This window comes from Podospora bellae-mahoneyi, chromosome 4, assembly GCF_035222275.1.
Source record: "Podospora bellae-mahoneyi strain CBS 112042 chromosome 4, whole genome shotgun sequence".
NCBI lineage: Eukaryota > Fungi > Ascomycota > Sordariomycetes > Sordariales > Podosporaceae > Podospora > Podospora bellae-mahoneyi.
Window position 1 is genome coordinate 2,237,331 of NC_085883.1, and position 27,408 is coordinate 2,264,738.

Below are 27,408 nucleotides of genomic sequence, written 5' to 3' on the forward strand. Positions count from 1 at the left end.
TTGAGCCACGTCCGTTGCGGTTGTAAGGCTTGGCATAAGTAGATATCAAAATCTTATCTAATCAGCCAGCCTTATTCAAGCTGCGTCAGTGCTTGGCCAGCGCCCAGACATGCCGAAGCTAACACCTTGTTGCGCCAACCCAACGCATCCATGATCGACAGTTACGCCTTGCGCGCATCTCCTCAGCCCTTGAATTGCAAAAGATAGGTGTCTGTTTGACAATAGTACGCCTTAATTGAGCATATTACACCTCCCACGTCCACCGAATAGCCCCGCGATGACAGCTAGAGCCGTGCAACCATGTTCGCCAACGCTTTGAAATCGATAGGCGCCTCCAGCAATATCAACACCAACTATTCGATTTCCTCCACCTTGACAGCCACCGCTGGGCCATGGAAGATCTATTCGGCGAAACGAAAGGCCACGGGCAAAGAATATTCCGTCTTTGTATTCGATAAAAAGACCCTCGATGCAGGAAACAATGGTTTGGGAGGGAGACAGTCGGCTTCGTCGCAAAAGAGAGTGGTGGAGGAGGTGGTGGAAAGGCTGAAGAAGGAGGCATCATCTCTGGCGAGGCTACGGCATCCGGGAGTGCTAGAATTGGTCGAACCGGTCGAAGAAACGAGGGGAGGAGGACTGCAATTTGTCGCCGAGCCTGTGACGGCCTCGCTCTCGGGTCTTTTGCAAGAAAAGGATGACCAGGAACGGGGCGGAGGGTTTGGAGGCAGGTCGAGCCGATATGTTACCGAGGACGCGAACGGCACACGGCGACGGCGAGAGCTCGAGATTGACGAACTAGAAATCCAAAAGGGTCTGCTGCAAGTCAGTAAGGCACTGGAGTTCTTGCACGACAACGCCGGGCTAGTACATGGAAATCTGACGCCGGATGCCATTTTAGTCAATGCAAAATCGGATTGGAAGCTGAGCGGCCTGGCGTTCTGCAGCCCCCCAGAGCCATCAACGATCCCCACGACTATTCAACCGATCATCCTGGGCGAGGTCTTGAATCCAGATCCTAGAATACCAAGGACTGTACAGCTGAATCTGGATTACGCATCGCCAGATTTCGTCCTGGATAACAACCTGACGACCTTTGCCGATATGTTTTCTCTGGGCCTGCTCTGTATCGCCTTGTACAACTCCCCACACCGGTCGCCAATCGAGTGCAATACCAGTATCTCAGCTTATAAGCGGGTGTTCCAATCGTCACAAAGCGTCCCAACCGCTACCAACAACTACCTGTCCTCCCGGCCATTACCCAAGGAACTCGGTCAACATGTGCTACCCAGACTGCTTACACGCCGGCCGGCCCAACGCATGACAGCGAAGGAGTTCCAAGAGAGCGAATACTTCAACAACGTCCTCATCTCTACCATCCGCTTCCTCGAGGGCTTCCCCGCCAAGACGCCCAATGAGAAGCAGCAATTCCTGAGAGGGCTGATCAAAGTGCTTCCGAACTTTCCAAAGGCTGTCATGGAAAAGAAGCTTCTACCGGCCCTCCTGGAGGAGCTGAAGGATAAGGAGCTGATATCGTTAATCCTCCACAACGCCTTCAAGATTGTCGGTCTTCTTCCAGCGGGGAGGAGGGCTTTCAACGAAAAAGTCAGACCTAAATTGAAGGAAATCTTTGTTACCAACGCCAAACAACCTCAGGAAAAGGATGCCAATCGTGATGCCGGTTTGATGATTGTCATCGAGCAGCTGTCTGTTATAGCTAGCAACTGCAATGGGAAGGAGTTCAAGGATGGTAAGTACCTCTTATTTTATCATTTTAAGGCCCTATTTGGCACCCCAAAAGCCTCATCACTATCTTTGTGTGCCTTGCCATTATCTGTGAAGGCCTTCTACCATGGCTGAGACGCATAACTATCATCATTCAATGCCGTATCCCTATTTTAAAGGCCTTGGTGATTGTTATACCTCTTTTGAGATATTTGAGATATACGACCAATTGCTTTGGACGCTTCGTTACCATCCTCATACCCCTTGATTGGATAGTTAAAGGCCTTTTTCTTTCTCTCGAACTCCTTATTACTATCTTTCTACCTCTTGTTACCATATTTTTACCCCTGATTCGGATAGTGATAGGCCTTGTGTTTTCATTTAGTCGCCTTATCACTATCTTTTACATCTTCTCACTGTCTTCAGATGCCTTGTAACTATCTTCTGACCCCCTATATGTGCTAACTTATGTCTTTTTTAGATATCCTACCCATATTTTACACGGCCCTCGAATCACCCACCCCGTCCCTGATCAACGCCGCCCTGACCAGTTTACCAGTGGTCCTGCCTGTGTTGGACTTCAGCACCATCAAGGGAGAGCTTTTTCCAGTCATTGCTACAATTTTCAGTAAAACCAACAGTCTGGCCATCAAGGTCCGTGGTTTAGAAGCCTTTGTCACACTTTGTGGAGGTACTGGCAGCGGTGACGATGGCTTGGACGGGCTCGCTACAGAACAGAAGAAGGCCACATCCTCCACGGCCCTCGACAAGTTCACCATGCAAGAAAAAATCATTCCTCTAATCAAGGCCATTAAAACCAGGGAACCAGCCGTCATGATGGCTGCCCTGAACGTTCTGAAGGTCGTCGGCAGGGTGGCTGATGGGGATTTCGTGGCACTGGAGATGCTTCCACTGCTTTGGAGCATGTCGTTGAACCCTCAGTTGAACTTGCGGGAATTCCAGGCCTTCATGGAGCTTATCAAATCACTATCAAGCAGAGTGGAGGACGAACAGACAAAGAAACTACAAGAGCTCACCGGCGGCGCTGTCACATCGCCCGGCCTCAAGGACGATTTTCTGTCGTTTGGGGCGATTGCGGGGTCTTCTCTTGAGGCGAACGGGACATCGGAGACGGATTTTGAGGCGCTGGTCAAAGGCAGGGCAAGTACGACCAACACCAACCCACTGGACAGCTGGGACACGAAGCCATCAGCAGCGTCTTCCTCCAGTGTGAGAAATTCCACACCCACGCCCACGTTTTCTTGGTCTACACCACCGGTATCCTCACCGGTAGCCACCTCACACCTCAAAGCTCAGACCGGAGGCTTCAGAACGGTAACCCCAGACCTAGCGGCCATCCAGCCCATGGCCCCAACAATCACCCAGTTCTCACAGCCTTTGCAACCACAATCGAACACAACATCAACGCAGCCGCAGCCGCAGCCGGCGTCATTCAACTGGTCCGGTGCCAGCAGCGCAACCACGCCCAGTAATATCTGGGCGACCCCCTCCGCCAGTGCCCAACCCACTTCCAATGTATGGGCATCATCTACAACCCAGCCCAATCCGAATGCCTGGGCCTCTCAACCATCCACGTCGGCCTTTAGTTCTCTAAGCTTGAATCAGCAGCAGCAACAGCGTCCGCAGCCAACAACATCCTCTTCTTTCGCCCTGCCTCCGCCACCTGGCGCGCCTAGCGCTAGCTCGGGAAATTCGGGCTTCAGTCTGCCCCGGCCACCAGGAACATCCTTCACGACTTCAGGCCTGGGCGGAACGAGCAATATGAATAGTCTGGCATCACTTGGGGTTGCCAACAGGACCGGCACAGGCATGGGAATGAGCATGAACAGCATGATGGGAGGCATGAGCCAGCAGCAGAAACCGCCTCAACAGCAGCCGAAGGGGGGTTTGGATAAGTATGAAAGCCTATTGTAGTTGTTTTTCCAGGGGTGTAGTCATTATATATATACCCATAGCGAATCATTGAACCTTGTCTGTCGAGGTTCCCTGAAAACACTTATCAACCTCGAAAGGCGTTGATCTTCTAATAACTAACAGACATGTTGGCCTGGCTAAACGTCATCAGCTGGCGGCTTGTTAGAGATTTGCGTGGTGTGAGTGACATCAACAAAGTATGGGCCCCCTGTGTCGCTTGGCTCGTGCGTTACTCTGTGAAGCTCTCCTTGCCGGTGATCCTTTTCCCCCTTTCTTGTCTCACACTGCCTTTCAAATTTTTGAGTGATTTCGAAGAGCTGCAACCCAGCTATAGCTACCGGTTCTGGTGGACCTTTTAAGAGCCCGAAACACTCACTTCCGGTGCCTGCCGTTTCTTGTCGCCTCCGCAACCCACGTACATCCGGGGCAGCGGCGCTGCTGCAACGTTTTGTTCGAGTTTGCTTGCGCATAAGAATAAGGTAGATCGACTCTTTTTTGCTCGCTCTCTCTCGCGCGCGCCCGGTCAGGCCACCCTCGAAATCCGGCATTGCCGTCAACAACCCACTCTCTTCCCGAAACTCGAGCTTTTTCTTCTGACAAAACCCGGAACCGGCTGCCCGACCGACAACCTTGTGCGCGTGCGCGACTTTGGAAATTGGGACCCTCGCATACTTGTCAAATCGATTGCCACGCAACTCACTTCACTTCACTTTGAACAACCATCCATCTTGGGGTCTTTTTTGCCAAGACCCACCTTGGAACTCCCTAGCTTCCTCCTCGACTTTCTTGTCTCTCACTTCCTCTTGCTCTCTCTCTCTCTCTCTCTCTCTCTCTCTCTCTCTCTCTCTCTCTCTCTCTCTCGTCAACTCTGGCAAACCTCACTCTGTAACAACAACATCAGCCGCGTTTGGGACGCACTTCAACAACAACAAATCACCTGTCTTTTTTGCCGACCCCGGTCTTTTTTCTTTGAACACCTTACAACTTTTTGCGACTTATCGTCGCCACGGTTGACTGGCTGCATATGTTGTTGTCATTATTTGTGTTTTAACTCGCATTTTCCGCTTTTGCCTTTTCTCACTTAGCTTCCACTCACTTTCCGACTATTTTTTCTGTTCTTTGCCATTAGAACAACCCACCCGTCAGCGACTTTTATCGCGCCCAGAATGGAGGCCACAAGTCGCACCGCCCTCTCTGATGGCGGCGGTCAGAAAAAGAAGGTCAAGGGTCGCAGCAAGTCGCCCAAGTCGCCCACCACCACCACCACCACTTCCAACGGCGCATCATCTGAAATCGCCAGAAAGTCGAGCACTCGTGTCAGGAATGTTGTCGACTACGACGAAAAGAGGGCTTTTGTCGGCTTAGACAGCGATCCTGTTGTCCCCCCTCCTCCTCCCCGCCGGCAGTCCCCCCCCTCTGCTCACCAGAATGGCAGCAACGGCAGCGCTGCTGTCAAGACTGCTCACAACTCTGGCAACGGCAGTGGCCTCACTGAGCTCGAGGAGCGCGTCCAGGATTTGGGCGACTCGTGGGAGACGGAGTCTCTGCTGAACGACATTCTTGGCGATGTTCACGAGGATAGGTTCTTCACCGATGGTTTGTCAAACCCTGCCTACTACCCCGGCTGCTTCACTCCAGGAAATACTATCTTCTCCCGAGGCCCTCCTCTCCCAGGGCCGGGGAGGATGAAGATGATGAGGAAAACTCTACCGATGATGACGATCAAGATGCTAACTCCCCTCCAGACGCCGAAGCCTGCACCCCAGAAGAGGCAATCCAATACCGCCAGATGCTCCGCGCTTTGGGTCCTGAGATCTTTGTCCAGCGCACCGTCGATGCCGGCCGCATCACAGCCAAGAAGCTTCTCACAGCTTTTGGCGTCCGCCCACCGGACTTTTTGGAAGGCCAAGACGACGATGCCTACTTTTCTCTCCTGAGCTATGCGTTCACGAGGGAGCTCAAAAAGCGCGCCAAACTGACACGGTACAACACGGTCGACGACGCCGTCGCCCTCCTCAAAGAAAAGAAGAACATCATCGTCCTCACGGGCGCGGGCATCTCCACCTCGCTCGGCATCCCCGACTTCCGCTCGGCCGGCACGGGCCTCTACAGCAAACTCGCCCATTTGGGACTGAACGATCCGCAGGAAGTGTTTGATCTGTCGGTCTTTAGACAAGACCCGACGATTTTTTACTCGGTGGCGAAGGATATCCTGCCGAGCGAGGACCGGTACACGCCGACGCATCAGTTTATCAGGATGCTTCAGGAGCGGGGGAAGCTGTTGACGAATTACACGCAGAACATTGACAACTTGGAGTCCAAGGCGGGGATTTTGCCCGAGAAGCTGGTTCAGTGTCATGGGAGTTTTGCCACGGCGAGTTGTGTCAAGTGTGGGGAGAAGGTTGTGGGCGACAGTATTTTTGCGGAGATCAAGGCGGGGAAGATTCCTCGGTGCAGGAAGTGTCCTTCTGGGCAGTCTCGATCTCAATCACGAAAGAGAAAGACGGCCAACTCTTCCAACTCGAAACGGCGCCGGGATTTCGACCGGGACAGCAATTCCGACTCGGAATTTGATCTTGTCTCTTCATCAGCGGGGGTGATGAAGCCGGATATTATTTTTTTCGGGGAGCCGCTCCCGGATGAGTTTAGTCAGAGGCTGACGCAGCACGATGTCGACAGGGTGGACTTGGTGATTGTCATTGGGACGAGCTTGAAGGTTGCGCCGGTGAGCGAGGTGGTGCCGTACCTGCCGAGCCACATACCGCAGATTTACATCAGTCGGGAGGCGATTGGGCACAATAATTTTGACATTGACTTGTTGGGGGATTGTGATGTTGTTGTGGCGGAGCTGTGCAGGAGGGCGGGGTGGGAGTTGGGGCATGAGATGGTGCCGGAGGGGCAGGTGGTTGAGGTTAAGGCTGTGGAGGGATGGGGGAGCAGGTGGGTTTTTAAGGAGGTGAAGGAAGGGGATAAGGAGGATGGGGTGAAGGATGGGGTGAAGGATGAGATGAAGAAGAATGGGGAGAGTGGGAAGGAGAAGAGGGGGAAGAATGGCGGCGGGGGAAAGAAGTAAATTGGGGTGGGTGGGACTTGAGATAGGGTATGGCAGGTTTATTATGGTCCGGTAGAAGAAATGCATAGGGTGGAGTTGGTGAATGGACGGTTGGGACTGTCTGTCTGGATGGTTGGGTTGGGTTGGTAAGGCAAACATGCTACGAATTGACTGGGAGGAAGGAAGCTTGACAACATTTTGGGCGAAGGTGTCTTTTTTCTTCTTTTCCAGACAAAAAAGCAGAGAGGGGACAGACATGATACCCGGGTTTTTTTTTCATCTACTACCTCTTTTAGTCTTAGCTTTTTGCTGTTCTTTTTCCCTTTTTTTTTCGGTTAAAAAAAAAAAAAAAACAGTATTAATTTTTTTTTTTTTTTTTTTTGGGGGGGGGGGGGTTACCTCTCTCTCTTCTTCTGCTTTCATTCCGGGAAGAAGAGGTATTTTAGATAATGTTGGATTACCCATTTTCTGTAAATCCTTTTAACTTTACGTGATGGTTCGTGGTGAACAAACTAGCGGGAACATAACGACCGATTTTAGTCAAAATACTCAAACACCAAGGCGCACAGTAAATAGCACAAGTCCACACACATAACATCTTTTGTATTCTTCTTATCCCCCATCCACCAACCACACTCCCAACTTTTTTGGCGCAGATATACATATATATATATATATATATATATATATATGTATGTATAACACTCGTGCGCGCGCACTATGATGATGATGATACTGTAATCTAAGATTTGTAACGAACGACAGCGGAAAAGATAAAAAACGCCCAAATTTCATCTATCACTTTCTTCGCTCAAACGCCCCCATGATTAAGGAAAAAGAGAGATACATGACAGCAATACCACCACCACCACCACCACCACCAAAAACGCCTTAAAAAGAAAAACAGACATGTTGACTCAAAAGAGGAAATATTAACGATAGAAAAAAGAAATGAAAACGCCCTACAGCAGCAGGGCTGACACTGTGATTTTGTTATACACACTTCCACAGGCATTAATAATACATTTTATCTGTTTTCCTCTCTACCTACTCAAGGAGTAGGGGTAGAAGGCGACTTTGGCTTGGGCACATTAATAATCGGAACATCTTGGGCACTGGATGAAGACGACCCCTCAACCTCCCTCCTCTCATCCGTCGACACCCTCCCCGCCTGGTCATCCTCGCCAATCTCCTGACCAAGAGGCGACGGCTTGGGCGGGAACTGGCCAAAATCCGGCTCGCCCCTCTTCTCAATCGGTGACCACCCCGCCGCAATAGAACCAGCAACAATACCAGTCATGACCGTCGCCGCGCCCAACACGCTGTTGGAGCGGGAGCGGTTGCTTCTGCTGCGGCGGCGGGACTCAGGAGTAGGAGCGGTAGACCCATAGCTGTCCTCGCGGACAGGGGTCTGGGGGAGGCGGTGGATCGAGTTGGATCGGGAGTGCTCCCTGCTCGGGACGGGGCTGCGGTTGAGGAAGGTTTCGCGGGGGTGCTTCATGGCGAATTTGAGGTTGTTGAGACGGCCGCCCTTGACGCGCTTGAGCCAGGCGAGCTCCTCGTGAATGTCGGCGAGGGGCGCGGGGTAGGCGGTGAAGCGCTCTTCGTCGTCGGAGACGTTGATGCCGGGAACCTTGGAGCTGTGCTTGCGCTTGAGAACGCCGGGGACCAAGGCGACGATGATCTCATCGGGGATGAGGCGGATGATGACGCCAACGGGGATGGAAAGGAGACCAAGAACGATGGCAGTCGCCCACATGGTCGGTGACTGGCCCTCATCGGCAATGCGGAAAGCTGTACCGCCAACCATGACAATGAGGACTTGACCGCCGCACATGACGGCGCTGATGCCAATGAACAGCCAGTTCTTGGTGAGACCCTCCAAGATGTTGAACTGGTTGTCAAGACGCCGGTTGCTAGTTGCTGTTAGTAAACGATCCGCCCACGGGCAATTTGTGGAAGGGCACGACTTACTTCCACTGGTTGAAGATCTGCATCCACACAAAAGTGTTGAAGACCAAGGTGTTGATCTGGCTGTCGGGAATGATCTCGGGTCCAGGGTACACGGAAGACTTTCCGAAATAGAGCAGGAAGCAGATGAGAAGCTGGAACACGGCCTGTCCGAGGATCATCTTCCACATAGTAGGTGAGATGATCGAGGAACCCTTGCGCTCGGGCTTGCGGTTCAGCACACTGTCCTGAGGGGGGTCGGTAGCCAGAGCCAAGGCAGCAAGAGTGTCCATGATGAGGTTGACCCAGAGAAGCTGGACGGCGGTGAGCACAGCGGTAGCCTTTTCCTCGGGATGCGACTGGGTAACGGCAGAGTAGATGGCGGAGACAAAGGTCAAAACGACAGCCGTGACGTTGACGGTGAGCTGGAACTGGAGGAAACGCTTGACGGCATCGTTGACGGCACGACCCCATTTCAAAGCCTTGACGATCGAGTTGAAGTTGTCGTCCATGAGGATAATGGCGGAAGCCTCCTTGGCCACCTCGGTGCCGGCGATGCCCATCGAAAAGCCAATATCAGCCGTCTTGAGCGCCGGGGCGTCGTTGGTGCCGTCACCGGTCACGGCAACGGTTTCGCCCTTGTCCTTCAACCGCTTAACCAAGATGCGCTTGTCTTCGGGGCTGGACCGTGCGAGAACGTGGAGGCGGGGAATGATCTCATCTTGCTGAGCCTTGGTCATGTTGCGGAACTCGGGGCCTTCGAGAACCACGCTGTTCGGCTGGAGAATGCCGCAATCGCGGGCAATAGCCTCGGCAGTCAACCTGTTATCACCAGTAACCATGCGCACAACGACACCGGCCCGCTGGCAGTCTCTCACAGCCTCGGGCACACCAGGGCGAAGAGGATCCTTGATGCCAACCATACCAACAAAGACCATGTTGCGGCAAATATCCTCAAAGACAATCTCGTCCTTCTCGGCATCGACGCGGCGGGCTGGCTTGGGGGGCCACTTGTCAAAGTCGCGGTAGATCAGGCCGATGGTACGGAGCGAGTTGCGGGCGTAAGTCTCAATCAGATGCTTGATGGTCTCGCGGTTTTCCTCGTGGAGAGTAGCCGAGGCCAAGCCCTGAGAAGGATCGCGGAGGATCTGGGTGCACTTCTCCAACATGATTTCGGACGCACCCTTGACATAAAGACGAGCCTTGCCATTCTCCAGCTGAACCACGACACCCATGCACTTGCGTCCAGAGTCGAAAGGAATGAGGTGAAGGGTCTTGCTGCCGGAGCGCAGTTCAGCAACGGGGCCCATGGCAAGGTGCTCGCGAGCCAGAATAAGCATGGCGGTCTCCGTCTTGGAGCCGATGAAGGTGTGCTCGCCATCGACATCCCCCTCGAAGGCAGTCGAGTTGAGCGCGATAGACTTGAGCAGCAGATCCTTAGCCTCGGGGCTGAGCATCCTCACCACTTCCTGGACCTCCACATCCTTCTCGCTCCGAGGGCTCTCGCCCGGGATGGTGGAAGTACCAAAGCGGTGGCTTGTGCCGATGGTGCCAGCAACAACTTGCATCTTGTTCTGAGTCAAAGTACCCGTCTTGTCAGAGCAGATGGTGGTGGCATTGCCCATGACTTCGCAAGCCTTGAGGTGGCGGACCAGGTTGTTGTCCTTGAGCATGCGAGTCGTGGCAAAAGCGAGGGCCAAAGTGACAGCCAACGGAAGGCCTTCAGGAATAGCGACGACCACGATTGTGACGACCATGATGAAGATATCGATAAACTGCTGGCCCTTTTGCGCGGGGGTGAGCGGAGCGAATTGACGGGGAAGCTTGACCAGGAAGATGATGAACAGAATCAGGAAGAGGAGGAGGGCGATGGCACCGCCGAGCTTGGCGATGGACTCGGCAATGACATTGAGCTTCGACTGCAAGGGGGTGATCTCGGGGTCTTCGTTGAGCGACATGAGCGTCTTGCCATAGCTGGAGTAGACACCGGTCGAGGTAACCATGAATGTACCGACACCCTCCATGACGCGGGCGCCAGACTGGATAAAGGGGTCCATCTTCTTCAGGTTCTCGCCATTCTCGATTGCCGCAAAGACCTCATCGGAGGCACGCTTCTTGATAATGTCGGATTCACCAGTGGCCTGAGACTCGTCGCACTTGACGTTGAAACCCTCAATGAGAACACCATCAACGGGGATCAAATCGCCGGGCTCCAAGTGCATGACGTCGCCAACCAGAACGTCAAAAACCGAGATTTCCACAGTCTTTCCGGATCGAACAACGCGAACCACACGATCCTGCTTCTTCTTGTTCAGCTTGGCGAATTGGCGTTCCTTCTGGAAGTCGTTCAAAGATCCAACAATAACCACGATGGTGATGGCGGCAATAATGGCAACACCCTCGATCCATTCTACACCGGGGTTTGTGGCGTCGTGCTCCTGACCGAATGTTTGATACAAGCCAATGGCCAGAGAAATGACGGCGGCAACGGACAGCAGGATCAGGACCTTGTCGTTATACGTGATCCACATGAGCTGGAGAAGATTCTTGCCCTTCTTGGCAGGAAGCCGGTTGTCGCTAAAGACGCGCTTTCTCGAGGAGAAAGCCCCCGAGTCCTGCCTGCCGGAAGCCGTCGCATGGCTATCAGTCTGGGCAAGCTTGGTGTCGGCCGAGCCGACGTGAGCGGTGGCCTCCTCAAACGTGACGCGCCCAGGAAGAGTAGCCTCGTCGGCGCCAAGACCAGTCGACCGGTTGGATCGCAATCCCTTCTCGATACCGGCGAGGCCACCCAGCTTGTAGAAGGCAGACAAGCTCTTGGGGTCGAACATCTTGTTCAGTTGGCCAGGCGCAAAGGCGAAGGGGTTGTCGTTGACCTGGAAATCGGCCTCCTTGCCCTGGTCGGGCTTCAAAGCATCCGGATCGTTCTTGATGCTGTCGTTGTCGGCAGCACCTCGGCTGGCCTTCTCCCCCAACGTAGAACCCCCTGCTACCGTGGTGTCGCCAATGGACGAGGTGATGGAGCGGTCATCGTCAGAGTTGACAGAGTCCTGGCGAGGTCTTGGGGCGCCAGGGACGGTGAGCAGTCCCGGATTTGGACCGCGGAAGGAAGCAAAGGGGTTTGACACATTGTGAGGACTTGTCGGCCTGCTCTCTCCAGAGAGACTCCTCTTGTGAGAATTTGTTGATGGTTCTGGTGTGGTGCCGGGTGATATTGGTGAGTTGGCGTCCACCTCTGGCTCGTTCGTGACAGGACTCGGGCTCACGGCCGTCGTGTCGATGTTAATTGTTGGTCTGTATGACATTGTTAGGTGGATGGTTGTGAGAGAGCAGTTGCGGCTCCCACGACGTTGTGAGCAGACAGGAAGGGGAATACATACGCTCTTCGGCGTCCAGAGGCGAAGTCTCCCTCCTTGGGACCATCCTGTGGTTCCGCCATGTCCAGCTGATGGTGCGGGTCACAGTCGTCAGCGAGGGCGACGGATGTGAGCTGCGCCTACGGTGACACGAGGTCTAGAAAGCCTCTCCTAGTGGCGATGGGAGACGCGAAGGGGTGGTGTTGCGCAGATGTACGGTTAGGTCGTCAGCTCTGAGTTCTCTGCCTTGTGTGTACTGCCACACTTGGGTCGGCAAACACAAACGGGTCTCAGGAACGGAGACTCATGGAGTGTGAGGTGAGTTGAGGTCGCCAGGTCTCGATCTGCGGGGTGCTATCTGCAGGCCTCCCTTGGGGAAAAGGTAAAAGAATTGAGAATTGGAATTGGATTAATGAGGCAGAGTCGGTGAGGCAATCGGGGAGGTCCCCTGGGTCCAGAGCGGTAGTTGGACGGTTGTTATGGAGTTTTTTGAGGGTGAGGCGGTGCAAGCAACGCTATAACACTTGTTTCGAGGTCCAAGATGTCTGGCGCGTGCAGTTACCAAGGTCGCACTCCAACAAAAGAGCAAAAGGAGCGTGATGAATGGGAAATGGGACGAAACAAAGCAGGAAGCAGCAGGGAAAGTGAAGCCGCGTAGAACCACTGACGACACAGCGGCTACGAAATTGGACCTGACCTGACCTGGAGACGGGATGGCCTGGGATGAGATGGGAGCTGTGTTTTCCCCTGTTGTTGGGACCCAAAAGGTGCCAAGAGAGGCTGTGCAGCGCCAGACGAATCAGAGGCAGCGTGGATTTGCCATGTCACTTTAGCACCTGCGTACAATTTTCCCCATTCCCTACAGTGTGGGGTGAAAACAGAATGCCAAGCACGACAAGCTCAATGGGCCATTTCACCACGGCGACTCATTCCAATGCGTTGCGGCAGAAGGGCATGCTGCTACTCTCCCTGGGAGATCACCTTGTTCGGAGGGATCATGTTGGTGGGAGGTTACCTGCCTCTATCTGTGTCACCACCACTACCGGGCAGTGCTTGACCTTCGGGGAGTACCGCAGTATGTACCTACCACGACAGCAGGGCGAGCACTTCTCAACTCCTGTGCTCCTGAGCCCAAGGAGGGTGATATCCAAAACCCCAGTCCACTAAGTTAAAAAGTAAAACTGTGCCGCCGTTATGCATCAGCCGCTCTGAGATGCCACCCTTTGGACGGTTGCCCCGTGCGCAAATCTGCCGAGACCGCCGTTTCGCACAGTGCTTTCCATCAATTATACAAAAAGAAGCTCCGTTGCACCTGCCACCACCCATGCATGGGCTACCAGCATCGAAATCGACTTGGAATTTGGACAGTTGGCACCTTCTACACTAGCCACGACCAGGCTCATCTGGTTGCATCATGAGAGGAGTCCCGTCTCGCGAATCTCAACATCTCCAACAAAACGGTGTGTTGTCAGTTACGTTCCCTGACGTGTAATTTGGCTGGTGGACCTGATGCTAGCGTGCCCGCTGCATCGTCCTTGAACATTTCCCCTTTGCATCGGTGGTACAACATCACAGCTTGATCATAGCTCGATCATAGCAACAAGAGTTGAAACATAATTTGAATAATAACTACTACTATTTTCTAACAACCAAGCACTCCTGTCACGCCCTCAGCCATACTGTGGGTTCTACCTTCCAGAGACACAGCCAGCAGAAACAAGCTCCCAAGTCTGGTACCAACCCCACAGTCCGGGGGTGATCGTCACAGAAACATGCACACATGCATGCGCTCGGTCCAAGCAACACTCGACCAGCACAACCGCCAGCTTTTTCTGCAGAACCATCGATGCCCGTCTCACCATGTTCCGAATTGTTACATCTTGCACAGACGGGGCATCCGATATTCTTGGCTGAGTGAGGGGTTCGTCTGAACTTGAATATGCAGAAATCGGCTCGACTTGCTCTCAAGGAGAGCATGAAACAAGACTTCCCCTTTCTCACTACCGATTGGCCAGCACCTGACGCCTCGACAAACATCCTACTCCCCATCAACTGACAGCAGATCATAGACAGGAGCTATCCCATGACAGACTACATCTTTGGCTTTGACAGCAAACAACAAAGCCAACCATCATATGGGTGCCCTCCATCATGCACAATGACGGCCGCTTGGCCTTGTGGGCCCAACCCGACAGCCCACCCCCCCAAATCTGTCTGCGCTGCCAGCAAATGTAGGTGGCCCGATATTGCCAGGCCTATCAATATTTGTGTCGTCGGCATTTCCAAACTTTAGATGTCGATATCTGGCTATCAACCATCGCCCAATAGCATCACTTTTCCAAAGCCTGAGAATGAAACGCGGGGCACAACGCAAGGCTTCAAAGCAAGATGACGGCACAGCTTCTCGATCACCATTGACAGTCTCATACCGTCAACATCCAACACCTCCCTCCCAGACCGAGACGGGTTGGATATTCGATTGGAACTCTAGCGCCAGGTTTGGTCCCATCCAGACCATCGAGTTTACCGGCTCTCGACCGTTCCGAGGTGGGCGAAACGGTAATCCAAGCGGCTTTGATGGCTGAGCCGTCTCAAATTCCAAACCGTCCAGATACTCCATAGGCAAGGCAGCTATGGGGCGGCACTGCGGAGCATCTTCAAGATATCTTACAATAATGCGCGTGCTCGAAATCCAAGCCTCATACCAGGTCCGCCTTGCTGGTGAAGGCACCAGGCATCCCCAATTGACTATAAAGGAGCACCCCGCCCGTTGGCACTGACAAAGAAGTTTTGAACCACCCAAAGAATCATCAAGGCACTTCCTCAGGCAGGCGGGGCTGGGAAACCGGGAAAAGCTTGAATGACTGAGGCATATCTGCCGAGACAGTCTCCAAGGCATATGATGCAACTCTGCTGAACAATGGTTACTGGCCATCCAGGCACGTGTGGTCTAGAATAAGCTTGACTCATGCTCCTTCTAGAAGGTTGCAGACACACATTAATTCTTTGATTCCGACAACAACATCGAAGACGAGCTGCCTCAACAGGCAAGTCGCCGCCTGAGGCTTAGACGATCGAGATGTTCCAACAACAGCGATAAGCTCAATGTCCGGAACGTACCGATCATTTTTATTACATGTGTATTCTCGGGGAATCTCCCGGTCAAACGGAGAGCGCAGCGTTTGCGATGCAAGGTTTATCACTTTACTAGTAGACGTCAGTCTCTCCCAAGGCAAGGCATACAAATCCACACGAGCTTCCTGATTGGCACAGCCATCCGATGGGATAGACATCGGCAGTCAGTCAGGCGATCACCACTGCAGGTGTAAGGAGACCCTCACACATGTATACATATCAAATATCGGACTTTAACTTTCTCACCATCGTCTCCTAAAGCTATCACATACACTCACTCACCGCCGGGCGCGATGGAGAAAACGGGGGGTCTCCATTTCACCAGCCCTCTCGGACTTTGCAACTTCAAATTCCCTCAGCGGGAACGGCGAATTTTTTCTCTCTGAGTTTTGGCCAGAAGAGGCAAAAGACAAACGCCGCGCTCGCAACCGAAGGGGGCTGTGCAAATGCAGACAAGAGTTTCGAGCTCCGCTCACCACCACCAAACAACTTGAAAGGGGATTTCTTGGCACACGAATGCCAACAGCCGCTGGAATGGAACTGTGAAAGCATGGCATGATGGGCGGAAATCTGGAGAGATTGATGGCGGCATGTCTGATGATGATGAGATGTGGAAAAGATGGATGGGGTGTTGTTCGTCGTGATGTTGGCTGACAGCGAAGATGGTGGTGTTCGTACTCGGGAGCTAGCTAGGGAGAGACACGTGGGGATTGGGGAGAGTAGAGCACCAACAAGAAGATGAGAATATCAACTCAAGATCACATAACATCAACCAGCGGCGGCAGGCAATCTAGTCCTCATGCAGAACTGTCCCACAGAGTGGGTTTTTTGTGTAACGTGGTTCCTGACCAGGACAACTGCGCTCAAGTTCTTGGGAAGGGAAGTCTAGACCAAAACCAGCATTGCATGTTACAACTGTCAATGTCCAACAATCAGTATCTCGGACCCGATCCCGGCTATCGATCTCCACCGTCTCGGATCACTCAACTTAATCCTCCGGCTCCTTGTAAGTGCTCTGGACTGGACTGCCAAAACCGGAAGTCCCGAACAACCGGTTGGGAATGAGATGAGGGGGGAGAGAAAAAGTCTAAGCCACGATGCCAATGCTGTTTCTCTTGTTCACTTTTGCCATCTTCCACGTGTCGAGGTCGGCGCAAGTTTGGGCTGGTTGGGGAGGAGGAGAAGGAGGAGAGAGTAAGACGCCACGCGTTCGTTCTTTGCCGGGGGGACTTGACAACCTGACCTGTGTGCGACAACTCCTTTGGTTCATGATGAACTATGTCTAATTTGCATTGCCCTCTTGCCTCTCTCTCTTTCTCTCTGTGTGTGTGTGTGTGTGTGTGTTCCGACCGCTTGATGATAGGTTATGGGAAGCGGAGGTCGAGACACTTGTTGAAGGGCACCCTGTCAAACACACACCATGTCGATATCAGAACGCAGTTACCTCAAGCACAACTCACCCAAACCCTTGAACGGTCAAACCTTGATATCTCTATTGTATTAGAGAGTGCTGCCACCTCAAAGACAATGCGTTACCTACTCAAAAGGCAGCTGATAGCAGACCTCACATTCTTCCTGACCACCAGGGTGGGGTGATAACACAAACCACCACGCCGCCCGCCGGTCACTGTCACCGTAGCCAAGAGAAAGCTCAAACTTTGCAATATCCAACTGCCTTACTGGCTTGGTATTTTTTTTATGCAAGAGCTCGGAGATCATCTCTTGCACTGCCTCTTCCTTTTGGTGGTAGTCTACCTTGGCCTTGGGCAGGGTAGGTGTTCTTGCGTACCCGCTTCGATGCCCGGTGACGAGCTCAACTCTATCTTGGCGAAGGGGTGATGGAATGGAGCAATGTGGCTGGGATGAGGGGGGAATGTAGTTGGCACTGCCGTTTTGGTGATGGAAATTGCCTCGTTCAATAGGTACCTGAATGAAATGTCAATTGTTTGCTGTCGAGGAAGAAGAGGGGTCCCTGGCTGCTGGATTGTGATGGGCGCTTCGGGGTGGTGTTAACATCCGGGGATCTCTCCACTGGGCCAAGAGAAGATGGGAAGGTGTGACTGGCATACGATGAGGAGGATGAGAAGATGGGTTTTGCACAGCCTGGGTTTGCGTGGTCTGGCTTGGAGATAGATGGTAGGGGAGGGTAGGTAGCAGTGGTTTGAGGTGTTGGCCGAGCCGTCTTTTCTGGAGATCACTGTCGTGGTGTAGGCTTGAGGAATATTGAATACACACGCATGTTGTGGACGGGTTAGTGGAGATAGTAACGTGAAGCTAAGGCCCTCGAACATAATCGAAGGCCATGAAAGTTACTCGAAAGGCGTATGGACTATCTCCTACACCCTTGATAGTTCATCGCAGTCTCTGTTTTCCTGTCCATAGCATGACAGGTCTTGACTGTATGGAAATTCTCAGTCTGCCTGTCGAAACGCCTTGGAGATCGGCGCGGTTAATGGCACAGCCTCTGAGTGCATCGGTTGACGGGCAGACATCTCGATCGTGGATGTTGACAGGCAGACTAGGAAGAGATATCCCAGCCAGTATTTCAAGCAACCCATTCCTGCAACACAATATCTGGTTTGCCTGGCATGCGTCCCACAAACCTGGTACATGAATTGTCTCTACTTGTGGGTTTGCCGCCGGGTCATGATGATGAGCTTTGAGCTGGATACCTAGATACCTATCCTTTTCATGTCCTGTCGGTTATTTTGAGGGATGTGTTTTTTGGGTAGGCATATATCTAAGATTTTTAACGGTCAGTGAAAAGTTTGCTCTTTTGGGAAGAAAACATAATTTTGAAGAAATGGAAATACATGTGAAGTTTCTTTGTGGCGTTTGGATTATACAAAATAGGCCAAAAGGGGAGTATCTAATTGGACTCAATGTCTGTGCAATCGCGACCCTCGTGTTAGGAGACATCCATATTCATGAGGCGTTTGGGTTAACTAAATATCTCATGGCGTGATGGCTGAGTATCGGCAACTCGGCCTCCTGGCAGCAGACGAGGAAGTCTGAGGTCTACCGGCCACAAAGACCTTGGTTGGTGCCCCGTAGGATTGGAACTGTTGTGGACATCGTCGTGACACTCTGCAAGTAATGCTTTGGGTTATACAGTGATGATTAGCCGGTGCTGAAGGAAAGGCGTGGAAGCATCAAAGAATAATATCATGCCTGAGAGGCACCCCTATTATCTTTTGGGGTCTAAAGATTGTAGTTTAAGGCCTTCATCATTTAAGACCTAGTTGTTATGTTTTGTCAAGGCCTACTTGTTATTTTTTAGGGCCTACTTATTGTCTTTCGGGCCTACTTGATATCTTCAAAGGCGTACATATATTTCCATCTTTTGAGGCGTCGGTTTTAGCCTTTTTGCTATTTTGACTGGGCTGCAGGTACCATTGGATTGTGAGTTGAAGTCATTTCCATCTACCACTCTGCGACAATAGAGTGTCTTGAAATCTGTTATACCGCTGATAGAACCTGGGACGCAGAGAGTTCTGGTGGCTGAAATATCATGAATATACTTTTTTCTCATTCTGTATATAAATCGCGTCGAAATGATCATCTCACCTGACTTTCTTCTCTTCTCTGATCGTCTTTCTCTTGGAACGTCACATCTCTCCGCATCTTCGTCGCAACAACACGATAACCACAATCTCGCAGGCATGTGAGTGCATGAGAACAGTGCCTTCTCAGGCCTCTCTGTTGATACCTTATACTTTCAACATGCCTTCCAACTCGGATAACCTTCACTACTTATATTTTCCCCAAGACCGAAGAGCCGTAGCTTCCCACCCAAAAAAAGCAAACTTTTACCTGACCGTTAAAACCCCTTATGACCTCGTTTTCACCCTCACCTTGCCCCCCAACTCTAAAACCTCCTCCCCAAATCCACCTCCCTAACCAACTCCATCCCCTTCACCTCCTCCCCCTCCTCCCCCGTCACAAACGGCCTAACAGCCCTATCAACCACCCCCCTCCAAAACCCCTCCACTACCCCCGTTAACCTCCCCGTCTGCTTAAAATCCGGAAAACTATTCACCTCCAACAACCACACATTTTCCTTCCCATCCACCAAAAAATCAACCCCCCAAACCTCAAACCCCTGCTCCAGCGGCTGAAAGTGAACCATCATCTCCCTCGCCGCCGCCTCAAACACCTCCCCCGTCACACTCCTAACCTGCTCCCAAATCCTCTCCTTCTGCCCATCCGGCAAATCATCAACACTCAGATCCCAAAACCGACGCACAGAATCATTATACTCCGGCTCGCCCTGCAAACACGTATTCGTCAAATGCCCCTCCAGACCCTCCACCCCCATCTCAGGAGGAAAAGAATACCCCTTGCTCGCAAAAAGCGCCAGCACATCCCTGTAAACATAAACCCTCATCGCCCCGACGGTCAGAGCATACACCCGGAGGTGAAACTTCCTGTTTCCCATGCTAGGGAGGAGCAAAGGGGGGTGGATGTACGGCTGGGCGATGAAGTGCCTCAGATGGCTCGTCATGATCCCATCCCCCTCCTCTTCCCCCCCCTCACCACCCCCTTCCTCCCCCTCGTCATCAGACTCGGGCTCCCACCCATCAAAAATCCCCTGCAGCTCCTCCATCGTGCTAAACAGCCTGATCCCCTGCCCCCTATCACTCATCCCCGGCTTCAAAATCCACCACTCCCTCTCCTCTTCTTCCTCCTTCTCCGCGTTCCTCTCCATACTCTCGTTCAAATCCCACGCTTCAACCAAGGCATCGTCCAAAAACTCGGCAAAATCTACCTCAAATGCCTCAGATCTCTGGACATGATCCTTTAGCACCGAGTCCGGGTTCTTGACGAGATAGTTCTCCACTGTCTTGGCCAGGTAATGCTTCCTGATGAGCGCCTTGCGGATCATGTAACTATTAACAAGAGAAGTGGCAGGGTGGGAGGAGATGTAGTCAAAATCAAGAGATTCATATGGCATAATCTGCAGGACTTTGGCCTCGGGAAAAGGAAGCAGCGAAGGGAGGGAGATGTCCGGGTTGGTGTTGGCGTCCCAGGTGGACGGGGTGGGGAGGTATGTCAGTGACCCCTCCGGGAGGAGGGAGGAGAGGGCCGAGGTGATGAGTGGTTGGACGTAGGTGTCGCCGTAGTTGATGAGGGCGTAGACTGGCGGTTTGGCGTCCTCGGAAGGGTGGATCGGGAGAGTTGTCGTCGTCGTAGGGGGGGCATCCTCGGTTTTGGTCGACTCTGCCTCAGTCTTGGTGTTGTTGGTTGACTCCTGCTCATTGGCGGCGGTGACACCAAAAGTTGAGCTTCTAGATGGACCCCTGAACAAAAGAAATGGTAAGAATATAGTCTTTTACGAAAACTCCAAAGCAAAGCAAAGGACAGAGCGGTTGGTTTGAGTCTTTTCTATTGGATAGAATGCCTCTATGCTCTATCTGATTATCATTATGGCGTTGTGTTTGGCGTGTAAACATCCCTCATTTGCTGCCGTACTGTTCATATCCGACTCTTCATCTGTCCTGTCTCTTTCTCTTTTGCTCTGTCTCTTTCTTTTGCGTGCTTCAACAAACCAGGGTATGTTCACTTACAGTTGCAACTCTCCGCCATGAAGGTGGGTAGCAGCCTGGAAGAAGTTGGCTTTCAGGGGAGTAATACTATCATCATCAAAGTTAGCTTTCCATCCACACCCATCACAACCCATTAAAAAAAAAAAAACCATACCTCGTATGCCCCTCCTTAACAGCCCACCCATCATTCCCCGGCCCCGCCTCATCCACACTCTTGTAAACATCCGTAAACCTCGGACTCCACTTGAAATGCTTATGCGTATGCACCCCCCCCTTCACCAACATCCCCCCTTCCTCCCCCTCCTTCTCAGGACTCTTCTCCCCTTCCCTAATCCTCTCCTCATCCTCCACCTCCCCATCCACACTCCCATCCACCTCGGTAAAACAACTCCCCTCCCCCCAATAATTCTGCAACATCCCCGTCCAGAGCACCCTCCCCCCCTCCAACCCCTCCACCAACGGCACATTAACACTATACAAATCCACACTCCCATCCTCCGGCCACTGCTTCCAAAGCGCCTCAATCACCCTCACACTCTGCCTCGACGCCTTCAAAATAATCTCCGTATCATGATTTCTCGTGAAAAAGGCATAACTCAACGCCACCGCCCTGCGCTTACAAACCGCCGCCTCCAACGCTCCCCCCAACGTCCCACTGCTCAATGCAAAAACAGCCGTGGAGTTCCTCCCGTAGTTCGGTCCCGAAACCACCAAATCCACCGGACCGCGGTCTTGAAAAAAGTGGTACAGTCCAATCTGGACGCACGACGCAGGCGTCCCGTCGACGAGGATCCACTCCTCCGTCCCAGGGACGGACGACGGTCTCGTGTGCGTGGTGCCGTGGCTGTCGTTCCGTTCGTCCTCGTGGACCAACCCCGCGGCCGGCTCGGAGAGGGGGGGGGGCCGGTAGTAGAGCGGCTTGACCGTCTGGCCGATCATGTGCGCTTTGCCTATCCATGAGCGTTGGGTGTGCGGGAGGCAGACGCTGACAGTATGTCCGTAGTCCTGGAGGGTTCGGACAAGGGAGTGGACGTAGGGGGACGAGTGAGGAGAGGGAGGCCCGTCGTCGTTGGTGACTAGGATGTGCATTTTTCTTTGCTTGCTTGTTTGCTATCGTTGAAACTCGAGATTGGTGTTGAGGGGTTACAAACGGGAAACGAGCAAGAGGGCCAGAGAGATAACAAGCAGTATACAGTTCTTTTGATAAGAAAAGCTCAGTTAAGAAAAAAAAAAGGTGAACAAAGAGAAGAAAAGAAACTCGGCCTTTTATCTAATGGTTTGTCAGGTTTACTTAACAGCAACACGAAAGCTGCCCCTCCATTGACGTTTTTTTTTAGCCCGGTCATGTCGGGTCGACTGGGCAGCGTTGTTCGTTGACAAGCCCAAGGAGAAGTGCGGGGGTGGGGTCACTCATAATCGATTACGCCCGAGTGGGGATCAAAGTCAAGTCGAGTGAGTACAAGTGACAACAACAAAAATGTTCTTGATTGGCTTGCCTGTGCTTCTGTTGCTGTGCTTCAACTAATCTACAAATATTGACGTAGCGCATTCCCAGCTACCCGATTCTTCCTAATTCTGACATGACCCAACAATCAATTAATCCCATCCATCCCTTCATAGACTCCCCATGTCCCACGATTAGACAAGCCCAAAACCCTCAAGTGTGATAGCAACCAAGTGTGTTCAAGGACTCCCCCCATCCCCTTTCGATACCCTTACGTACTAGTGTCATCAAGGTTATCCCCGTCGTCGTCGTGAAGAAAGGACAGGAAAAAAAAAGAAACGAAAAAAAGGGCAATAAAACTCTTATGTCGTGAGCTTAATATGGCTTCACAACCCAGCTGAAGAATAATAACGAGAATGTAGAATGCATGCTGTTAACCTGTGCCGAAAAGAAAGAACCCAAAACAAGATAACCCGTAATTGCATTTGCCAAACTCCGAACCAATGTCGCCAAACTTTGTCGTCGAATATTCAGATGGGAGTTTTTTCTGCCGAAAACCTGCGCCAACAACACCTAAGCCAAATCAAATCCTAGCACGCTTTGATGGGCCGGCCACAGGCAGAGGCTCTGCAGACCGTTTCTGGCTGGTGGTCGTGGGGGAAACGCCAGCCTTGGTTTGGCGCCAGCCCTTAATGGTGGCTTGCTTGCTAGCTTGCTTGCCCCTCGACGCCGCTGTTGGCGTGGCCTTCTTGCGAGTGGCACGCACTGTGGTGGGCGGCGAGGCTGGAGCAAAACGCGGGGCCTCGGGCGTACCGGGAACCTTCTCAACTGCTTCGGCTGGGGTGATTGGGAGAGTTTGGGCGGCTTCCTCAACCACGTGGTCCTCGATGTCGGTCTCCGCCTCTTCATCTTCAATCGAGATGGCGGGCACATCGGGCTTGGCAACAGGGAAGAGGAGTCTGGGCTTGACACTGGCGCGGGTGAGTCTTCTCACGGGCGCCTCGACAGCACTTTCCAAACCACCCTCGATATTCTCTGAGGCGCGCTTCTTGAAAAGGTGGAATTGCTTCTTGCCACGGCTGTTTCTTGTGTTAGCCGAGTGCACTGATGAGAACACAAACAGGGACCGACGACTTACAATACGGTGACCAAACCATCCTCGCGCTGAATGGCCTCTTCAATTGTGATCTGGCCTTCGCCGGGAACACTGACCATCTGGCGCTGGCTGCGACGAGGAGCCGAGGGGGCAGCGGCCCTTGAGGGCTCGACATAGAAGGGGTTGTCAATGCTGCGGTCGACCTCGGGAATGCGCTCATGCGAGTCGACGTGAATATGGAACGACTCATCCGAGCCTTGCTCAGTGAAGCTGTCCAAGGTGTGGGCCTGGGTGCGGGCCCTTCTAGGGGAGGGCATGACCTCATCCTCAGCGCGGAACAGGGTGCGGGCAAACGCTTCCACCTTGGCCTTGGACTCCTCGGTAGGAGGCTTCTGGGGGGTCTTGGCGGGGGTGATTAGCATCCCGGTGCTGCTGCTGGCGACAGTGGTGCGAGGCGCAAGAAGGCCGGCTGACTTCTTGGTGAAGCCAAGGGCAGAAGCGGCATCGGAAACACTGGCGGCGGTGAGGGTGCGACGAGGAGAATCCATGGCGGCGATACGCTTCTTTTGAGGGGAAACGCTTGGTGTACCCATGGTCGACTTCTTCTTTTGGTTGATTGACTTGGGAGAACCCTCTGAAGTTTCCTCGGGCCGGTCGGAATGTTGCTGATGTTGGCGACGCGATGATGGAACTCTGGGAGAGGGAGTACGGTTGGCAGCGCGGTTGGCAATACGGGATGACTTGCGAGGAGTGTAAGGCTCGTAGGAGTCGGAGTAGCCCAGGTGAGGGGCAGGAGGAGTTCTGACTCTGGAGCTGGGAGAAGGAGTCGCCGGGTAGGGTGGTTCCATGATTTCCGCCATTGTTCGATTGCTTTGAATAAAGAGACAAACGTCAATTGAATTGGCAGTGGGGAGCAGGTGACTATTATCGTTGTTGTTGTTATTGTGAGGGCGCAGAATGGAGTGGGCACGAAGTGAAGGTGCTCCCAGGCGGGATGAAAATGCGTGGTCGGCGGCGGGTGGTGGTACGGATCAAAGAGAGTCGCAAGAGCCCAAGAGTCGCAAGGTGAGAGGTTGGACGGCGAGGTGAGGTTGCGTGACAGCGACAGCGATGTTCAAATCAACAAATCGCGCAAGGTAGCAGGTGATCGTGTTGATGTTGACAGGTCAAACAAGCGACTCGCACCGGGGCAACAAACACAGCAACTCCTAGGATTCCCTAGTAAAATAAAATATGGGAGGGTTATGGAGGAGGACTGAAGCGTTTGGCAAGTCTCAGGGTTTGACACGATTGGAAAATTGTGATGCTGGATGGAGAGGTTGGAGCAGGAAAACGGGCGGATGCAAAGAAGGGGCTGGGACAAGTGGGACTGGGAGCCCATGATGAGGATTGATTGGACAATAATATCCATTCCATCCCTGTCCTCTCTCTTAAGACGCGTTCTCGACGCGTCAGTCTCGCGTTTTTTGCAGCCCTGCCTGCCCAATGGAACCCCAGCGGCCAGCCCCCACCACTTTGGCTAGCCAATACCGCTGTAACAGCGCATTTGTGGGGGGTGGTCGAACTGGACCTGCAGCAAAAACATCAACGTCATCCATGAGCCTTACCAAAATCAGACCTGCCCGCCGTCAATCACTATCAAAACCGAGACATAGTCCAGCCTTATGGATGCCACACGCTGAAATAGAGACATACAATTGACAGCCTCAGCCTTGTCCACCACCACCACCACCACCACCACCACAGCACAAGAACATACAACCCCACACACAAACCAAACATCACCATGCCCTCCCACCACCGCTATCCCTCCTCCCCCAAACTACCCCCCTCCTCAGACGATGAATTCTCCTTCTCCGAAGTCCAATCCACCACCCCCTCCCGTCCACCCCCTTCTTCCCGCCAGCAATCCCAATCCCAATACCCCCCCTCCAAACCAAAAACCCCCATCACCCACAATGCCGCCCCCTCATCCCCGTACGACCCGGAAACAAAAGAAGCAACCCTCCAACGCGAACTCCAAGGCGTCCGCGCAATCAACACAGCCATCGAATCCATAATCTCAACGCTCGAGCGAGCAAAAGGCAACATGGGTGTATGTACCCCTTACCTAGGTCAAACCCACAAGGCTAACTTCCGACAGACCGTCTCCCAAACCGTCACCAACGCCTCCACCCTCCTCAACACCTGGACCCGCATCCTCTCCCAAACCGAACACAACCAACGCCTGATCCTCAACCCAAACTGGAAAGGCGCATCAGGCGACATAGCCGACATGGAGCACGAAGCCCTCCTCAAACAGCAAGAAGAGGAGCGCAGAGCAAGAGAGGCAGAGAGGAGGAGGGAGGAGGCGAGGAGGAAGGCTGAGGAGGAAGAAAGAAAGCGCGCTGCTGGGACGGTGTCAGCAGGTAGTGGGACGACAAGGGGGAGGGGGTTCGCTAGGGGGACCACGACGGGAAGAGGGAGGGGGGCCGGGTTGGTTAGGAGCACCTCTTCTGCTGGGAGGACTACAACAGGAACTGGGATTGCCAGGGGGGGGAGTAGTACCTCCTCAAGAGGGACGAGTGGGATTGGGAGGGGGGGTTTTGGGTATGGGCGGGTTGCGGCGCCCGGGACGAGGGGGGCTAAGAAGGAGACTTGATCGAGGTCATATCACACCTAAATGTTGAGGAAGAATATAAAATTGGAATAATATTATTTTGATCAGGTTGACAAATTTCAACACCGGATTTTACCCCTTCGCGCCCCCCCTCCAAAAATAAAAATAAAAATAAATCAATCCTGTCCAAACGCCTTATCCAGTACAGTTACCGAACAAATACACCTGATCCTCTACACACATCATACAACCTAAGCCTTCTTAAAAAACGCAGACAACTTCATCATCCCCGCGGTATTAACCTTGGCCAGCTGCTTTACCCCCCTGCTCGTATTCGCCTTCTTCACCTTTTCCTCCTGCTCCATCTTGCGCTTCTTCTCCAGCCTCTCATCATCGTCCTCGTCTCTGGCGCGTTTCCCTCCATTAATGTCAATATTTCTCGAAGCAGCCGCTTCGGTCCGGAGTTTGGACAGTTTTGTCAGATACTCCTCCAATTCTGTGAACGTTTCAGATGGAAGGGATGATAGCACGGTTTTGGAGAGGAAAGGGGGGAGGTAGGACGAAAGAATAAAGTTGAGGGATGTGCGCAGTCGTTGGAGGGAGATGGTGGCTGAGGAGGCGGTTATTGCTGGGGCAAAAGTTGGTTCGGGGGCTTCTTCGGTGGCTGGGGTTGTGACGGCTGTTGAGGGGGTTGTACCACTGCTGGTGGTGACGGTAGATTGGGACTCTGAGGCGGATGGGGAGGCGGTTTCTTCTGGGGAAGAGGTGGAGGTTGGTGGTGGTGGTGGTGGTTGGTCTTTGACTACCCCCATGACTGGCGCCTCCAACGCCTTTTTGATAAACTTCTCTTCCATGCTTGGGGGGAGGTTCTCGGCCATTTTGCTGGCTTTGGAGAGGATGATGGCGGAGAGTTTGGATTCGTTGGGGCGGTACATTGTGTCGTCGCCCATTTCGACAAGGTCGCATACGCTGGCTAGACGGGCTTCGAGGACTTTTTCGATGAGGCTGTTGGGGAGGGTGAGGATCTCGGAGAAGTGCCGGTCTGTGTTAGGGATTAGGTCTAGGTAGTCGTCTAGGGAGAGGTATTGACGTTGTTGGTTGTCGGATTTGGAGTTGGAGGACTTGAAGAGGGCTGGGAGGAGGAGGAATAAGGGGTCGTAGGGGGTTGCGAGGTAGAGATCGGGGGATTGAATGGTTTGAGATTCTAGAGCGGGCTCCTTTTCGGATTTCTCGCTTGAGAGCAGCCAGCTTCGGGGGGTGGATTTGTTTGGGGGTGCGGCTTTGGTGAACTCGTAGAAGGAGCCGGTTTCTGGGCAGACGAGATATCGGGTTGGATTGCCATATCGAGGGTTCTCGAGGGTGATGATGCGTACTGAGGAGGAGGTGTTCTTGGGGAGGACGAAGAGCTTCGGTGGGTTGGATGACTCGGCGGGCAGAGTAAATGTTGATGTTGAGGCGGCTTTGGCTGTTGTCGAAGCGGTTTTATCGGCGCTCGTCGAGGCAGGGCCGCCTTTTGATCGTGTTCGCGCCATAGTACGGTTGAATGAATGTGAAGTCCAAAATCCAAAATCGCCCT

The 27,408-nt window shown here is 52.9% G+C and overlaps 7 protein-coding genes across 7 annotated transcripts; 3 read left to right on the forward strand and 4 right to left on the reverse strand.

Annotated features, from left to right (window-relative positions):
* Window positions 1-300: 300 nt before the first annotated feature.
* ppk32 (Protein kinase domain-containing protein ppk32) lies at window positions 301-3,772 on the forward strand (the record flags this gene model as incomplete). Its single annotated transcript, XM_062879134.1, has 2 exons — window positions 301-1,747; window positions 2,204-3,772. 2 exons carry the CDS (start codon window positions 301-303, stop codon window positions 3,655-3,657), a joined length of 2,901 nt encoding a protein of 966 aa, XP_062732367.1. The 3' UTR covers window positions 3,658-3,772.
* A 248-nt stretch (window positions 3,773-4,020) lies between these two features.
* SIR2 (NAD-dependent histone deacetylase sir2) lies at window positions 4,021-6,730 on the forward strand (the record flags this gene model as incomplete). Its single annotated transcript, XM_062879133.1, has 2 exons — window positions 4,021-5,253; window positions 5,403-6,730. Exons 1-2 carry the CDS (start codon window positions 4,824-4,826, stop codon window positions 6,728-6,730), a joined length of 1,758 nt encoding a protein of 585 aa, XP_062732368.1. The 5' UTR covers window positions 4,021-4,823.
* Window positions 6,731-7,760: 1,030 nt separating this feature from the next.
* On the reverse strand, window positions 7,761-12,095 carry PMC1_1 (plasma membrane calcium; the record flags this gene model as incomplete). Its single annotated transcript, XM_062879132.1, has 3 exons — window positions 7,761-8,625; window positions 8,684-11,950; window positions 12,037-12,095. 3 exons carry the CDS (start codon window positions 12,093-12,095, stop codon window positions 7,761-7,763), a joined length of 4,191 nt encoding a protein of 1,396 aa, XP_062732369.1.
* A 6,588-nt stretch (window positions 12,096-18,683) lies between these two features.
* QC761_0067370 (uncharacterized protein) lies at window positions 18,684-21,782 on the reverse strand (the record flags this gene model as incomplete). The annotated part of the gene is made up of 3 exons (XM_062872658.1): window positions 18,684-20,447; window positions 20,715-20,780; window positions 20,848-21,782. 3 exons carry the CDS (start codon window positions 21,780-21,782, stop codon window positions 19,016-19,018), a joined length of 2,433 nt encoding a protein of 810 aa, XP_062732370.1. The 3' UTR covers window positions 18,684-19,015.
* A 328-nt stretch (window positions 21,783-22,110) lies between these two features.
* Window positions 22,111-25,874, forward strand: QC761_408525 (uncharacterized protein; the record flags this gene model as incomplete). The annotated part of the gene is made up of 2 exons (XM_062879130.1): window positions 22,111-25,328; window positions 25,377-25,874. The coding sequence occupies exons 1-2, from the start codon at window positions 25,020-25,022 to the stop codon at window positions 25,872-25,874; spliced, it is 807 nt and encodes a 268-aa protein (XP_062732371.1). The 5' UTR covers window positions 22,111-25,019.
* Window positions 22,157-24,607, reverse strand: QC761_408530 (uncharacterized protein). Its single transcript, XM_062879131.1, has 2 exons — window positions 23,276-24,607; window positions 22,157-23,216 (listed from the first exon to the last, which is right to left on the reverse strand). Exons 1-2 carry the CDS (start codon window positions 24,091-24,093, stop codon window positions 22,721-22,723), a joined length of 1,314 nt encoding a protein of 437 aa, XP_062732372.1. The 5' UTR covers window positions 24,094-24,607; the 3' UTR covers window positions 22,157-22,720.
* A 209-nt stretch (window positions 25,875-26,083) lies between the features above and the next one.
* On the reverse strand, window positions 26,084-27,364 carry QC761_408523 (uncharacterized protein; the record flags this gene model as incomplete). Its single annotated transcript, XM_062879129.1, has 1 exon — window positions 26,084-27,364. One exon carries the CDS (start codon window positions 27,362-27,364, stop codon window positions 26,084-26,086), a length of 1,281 nt encoding a protein of 426 aa, XP_062732373.1.
* Between the last annotated feature and the right edge of the window lie 44 nt (window positions 27,365-27,408).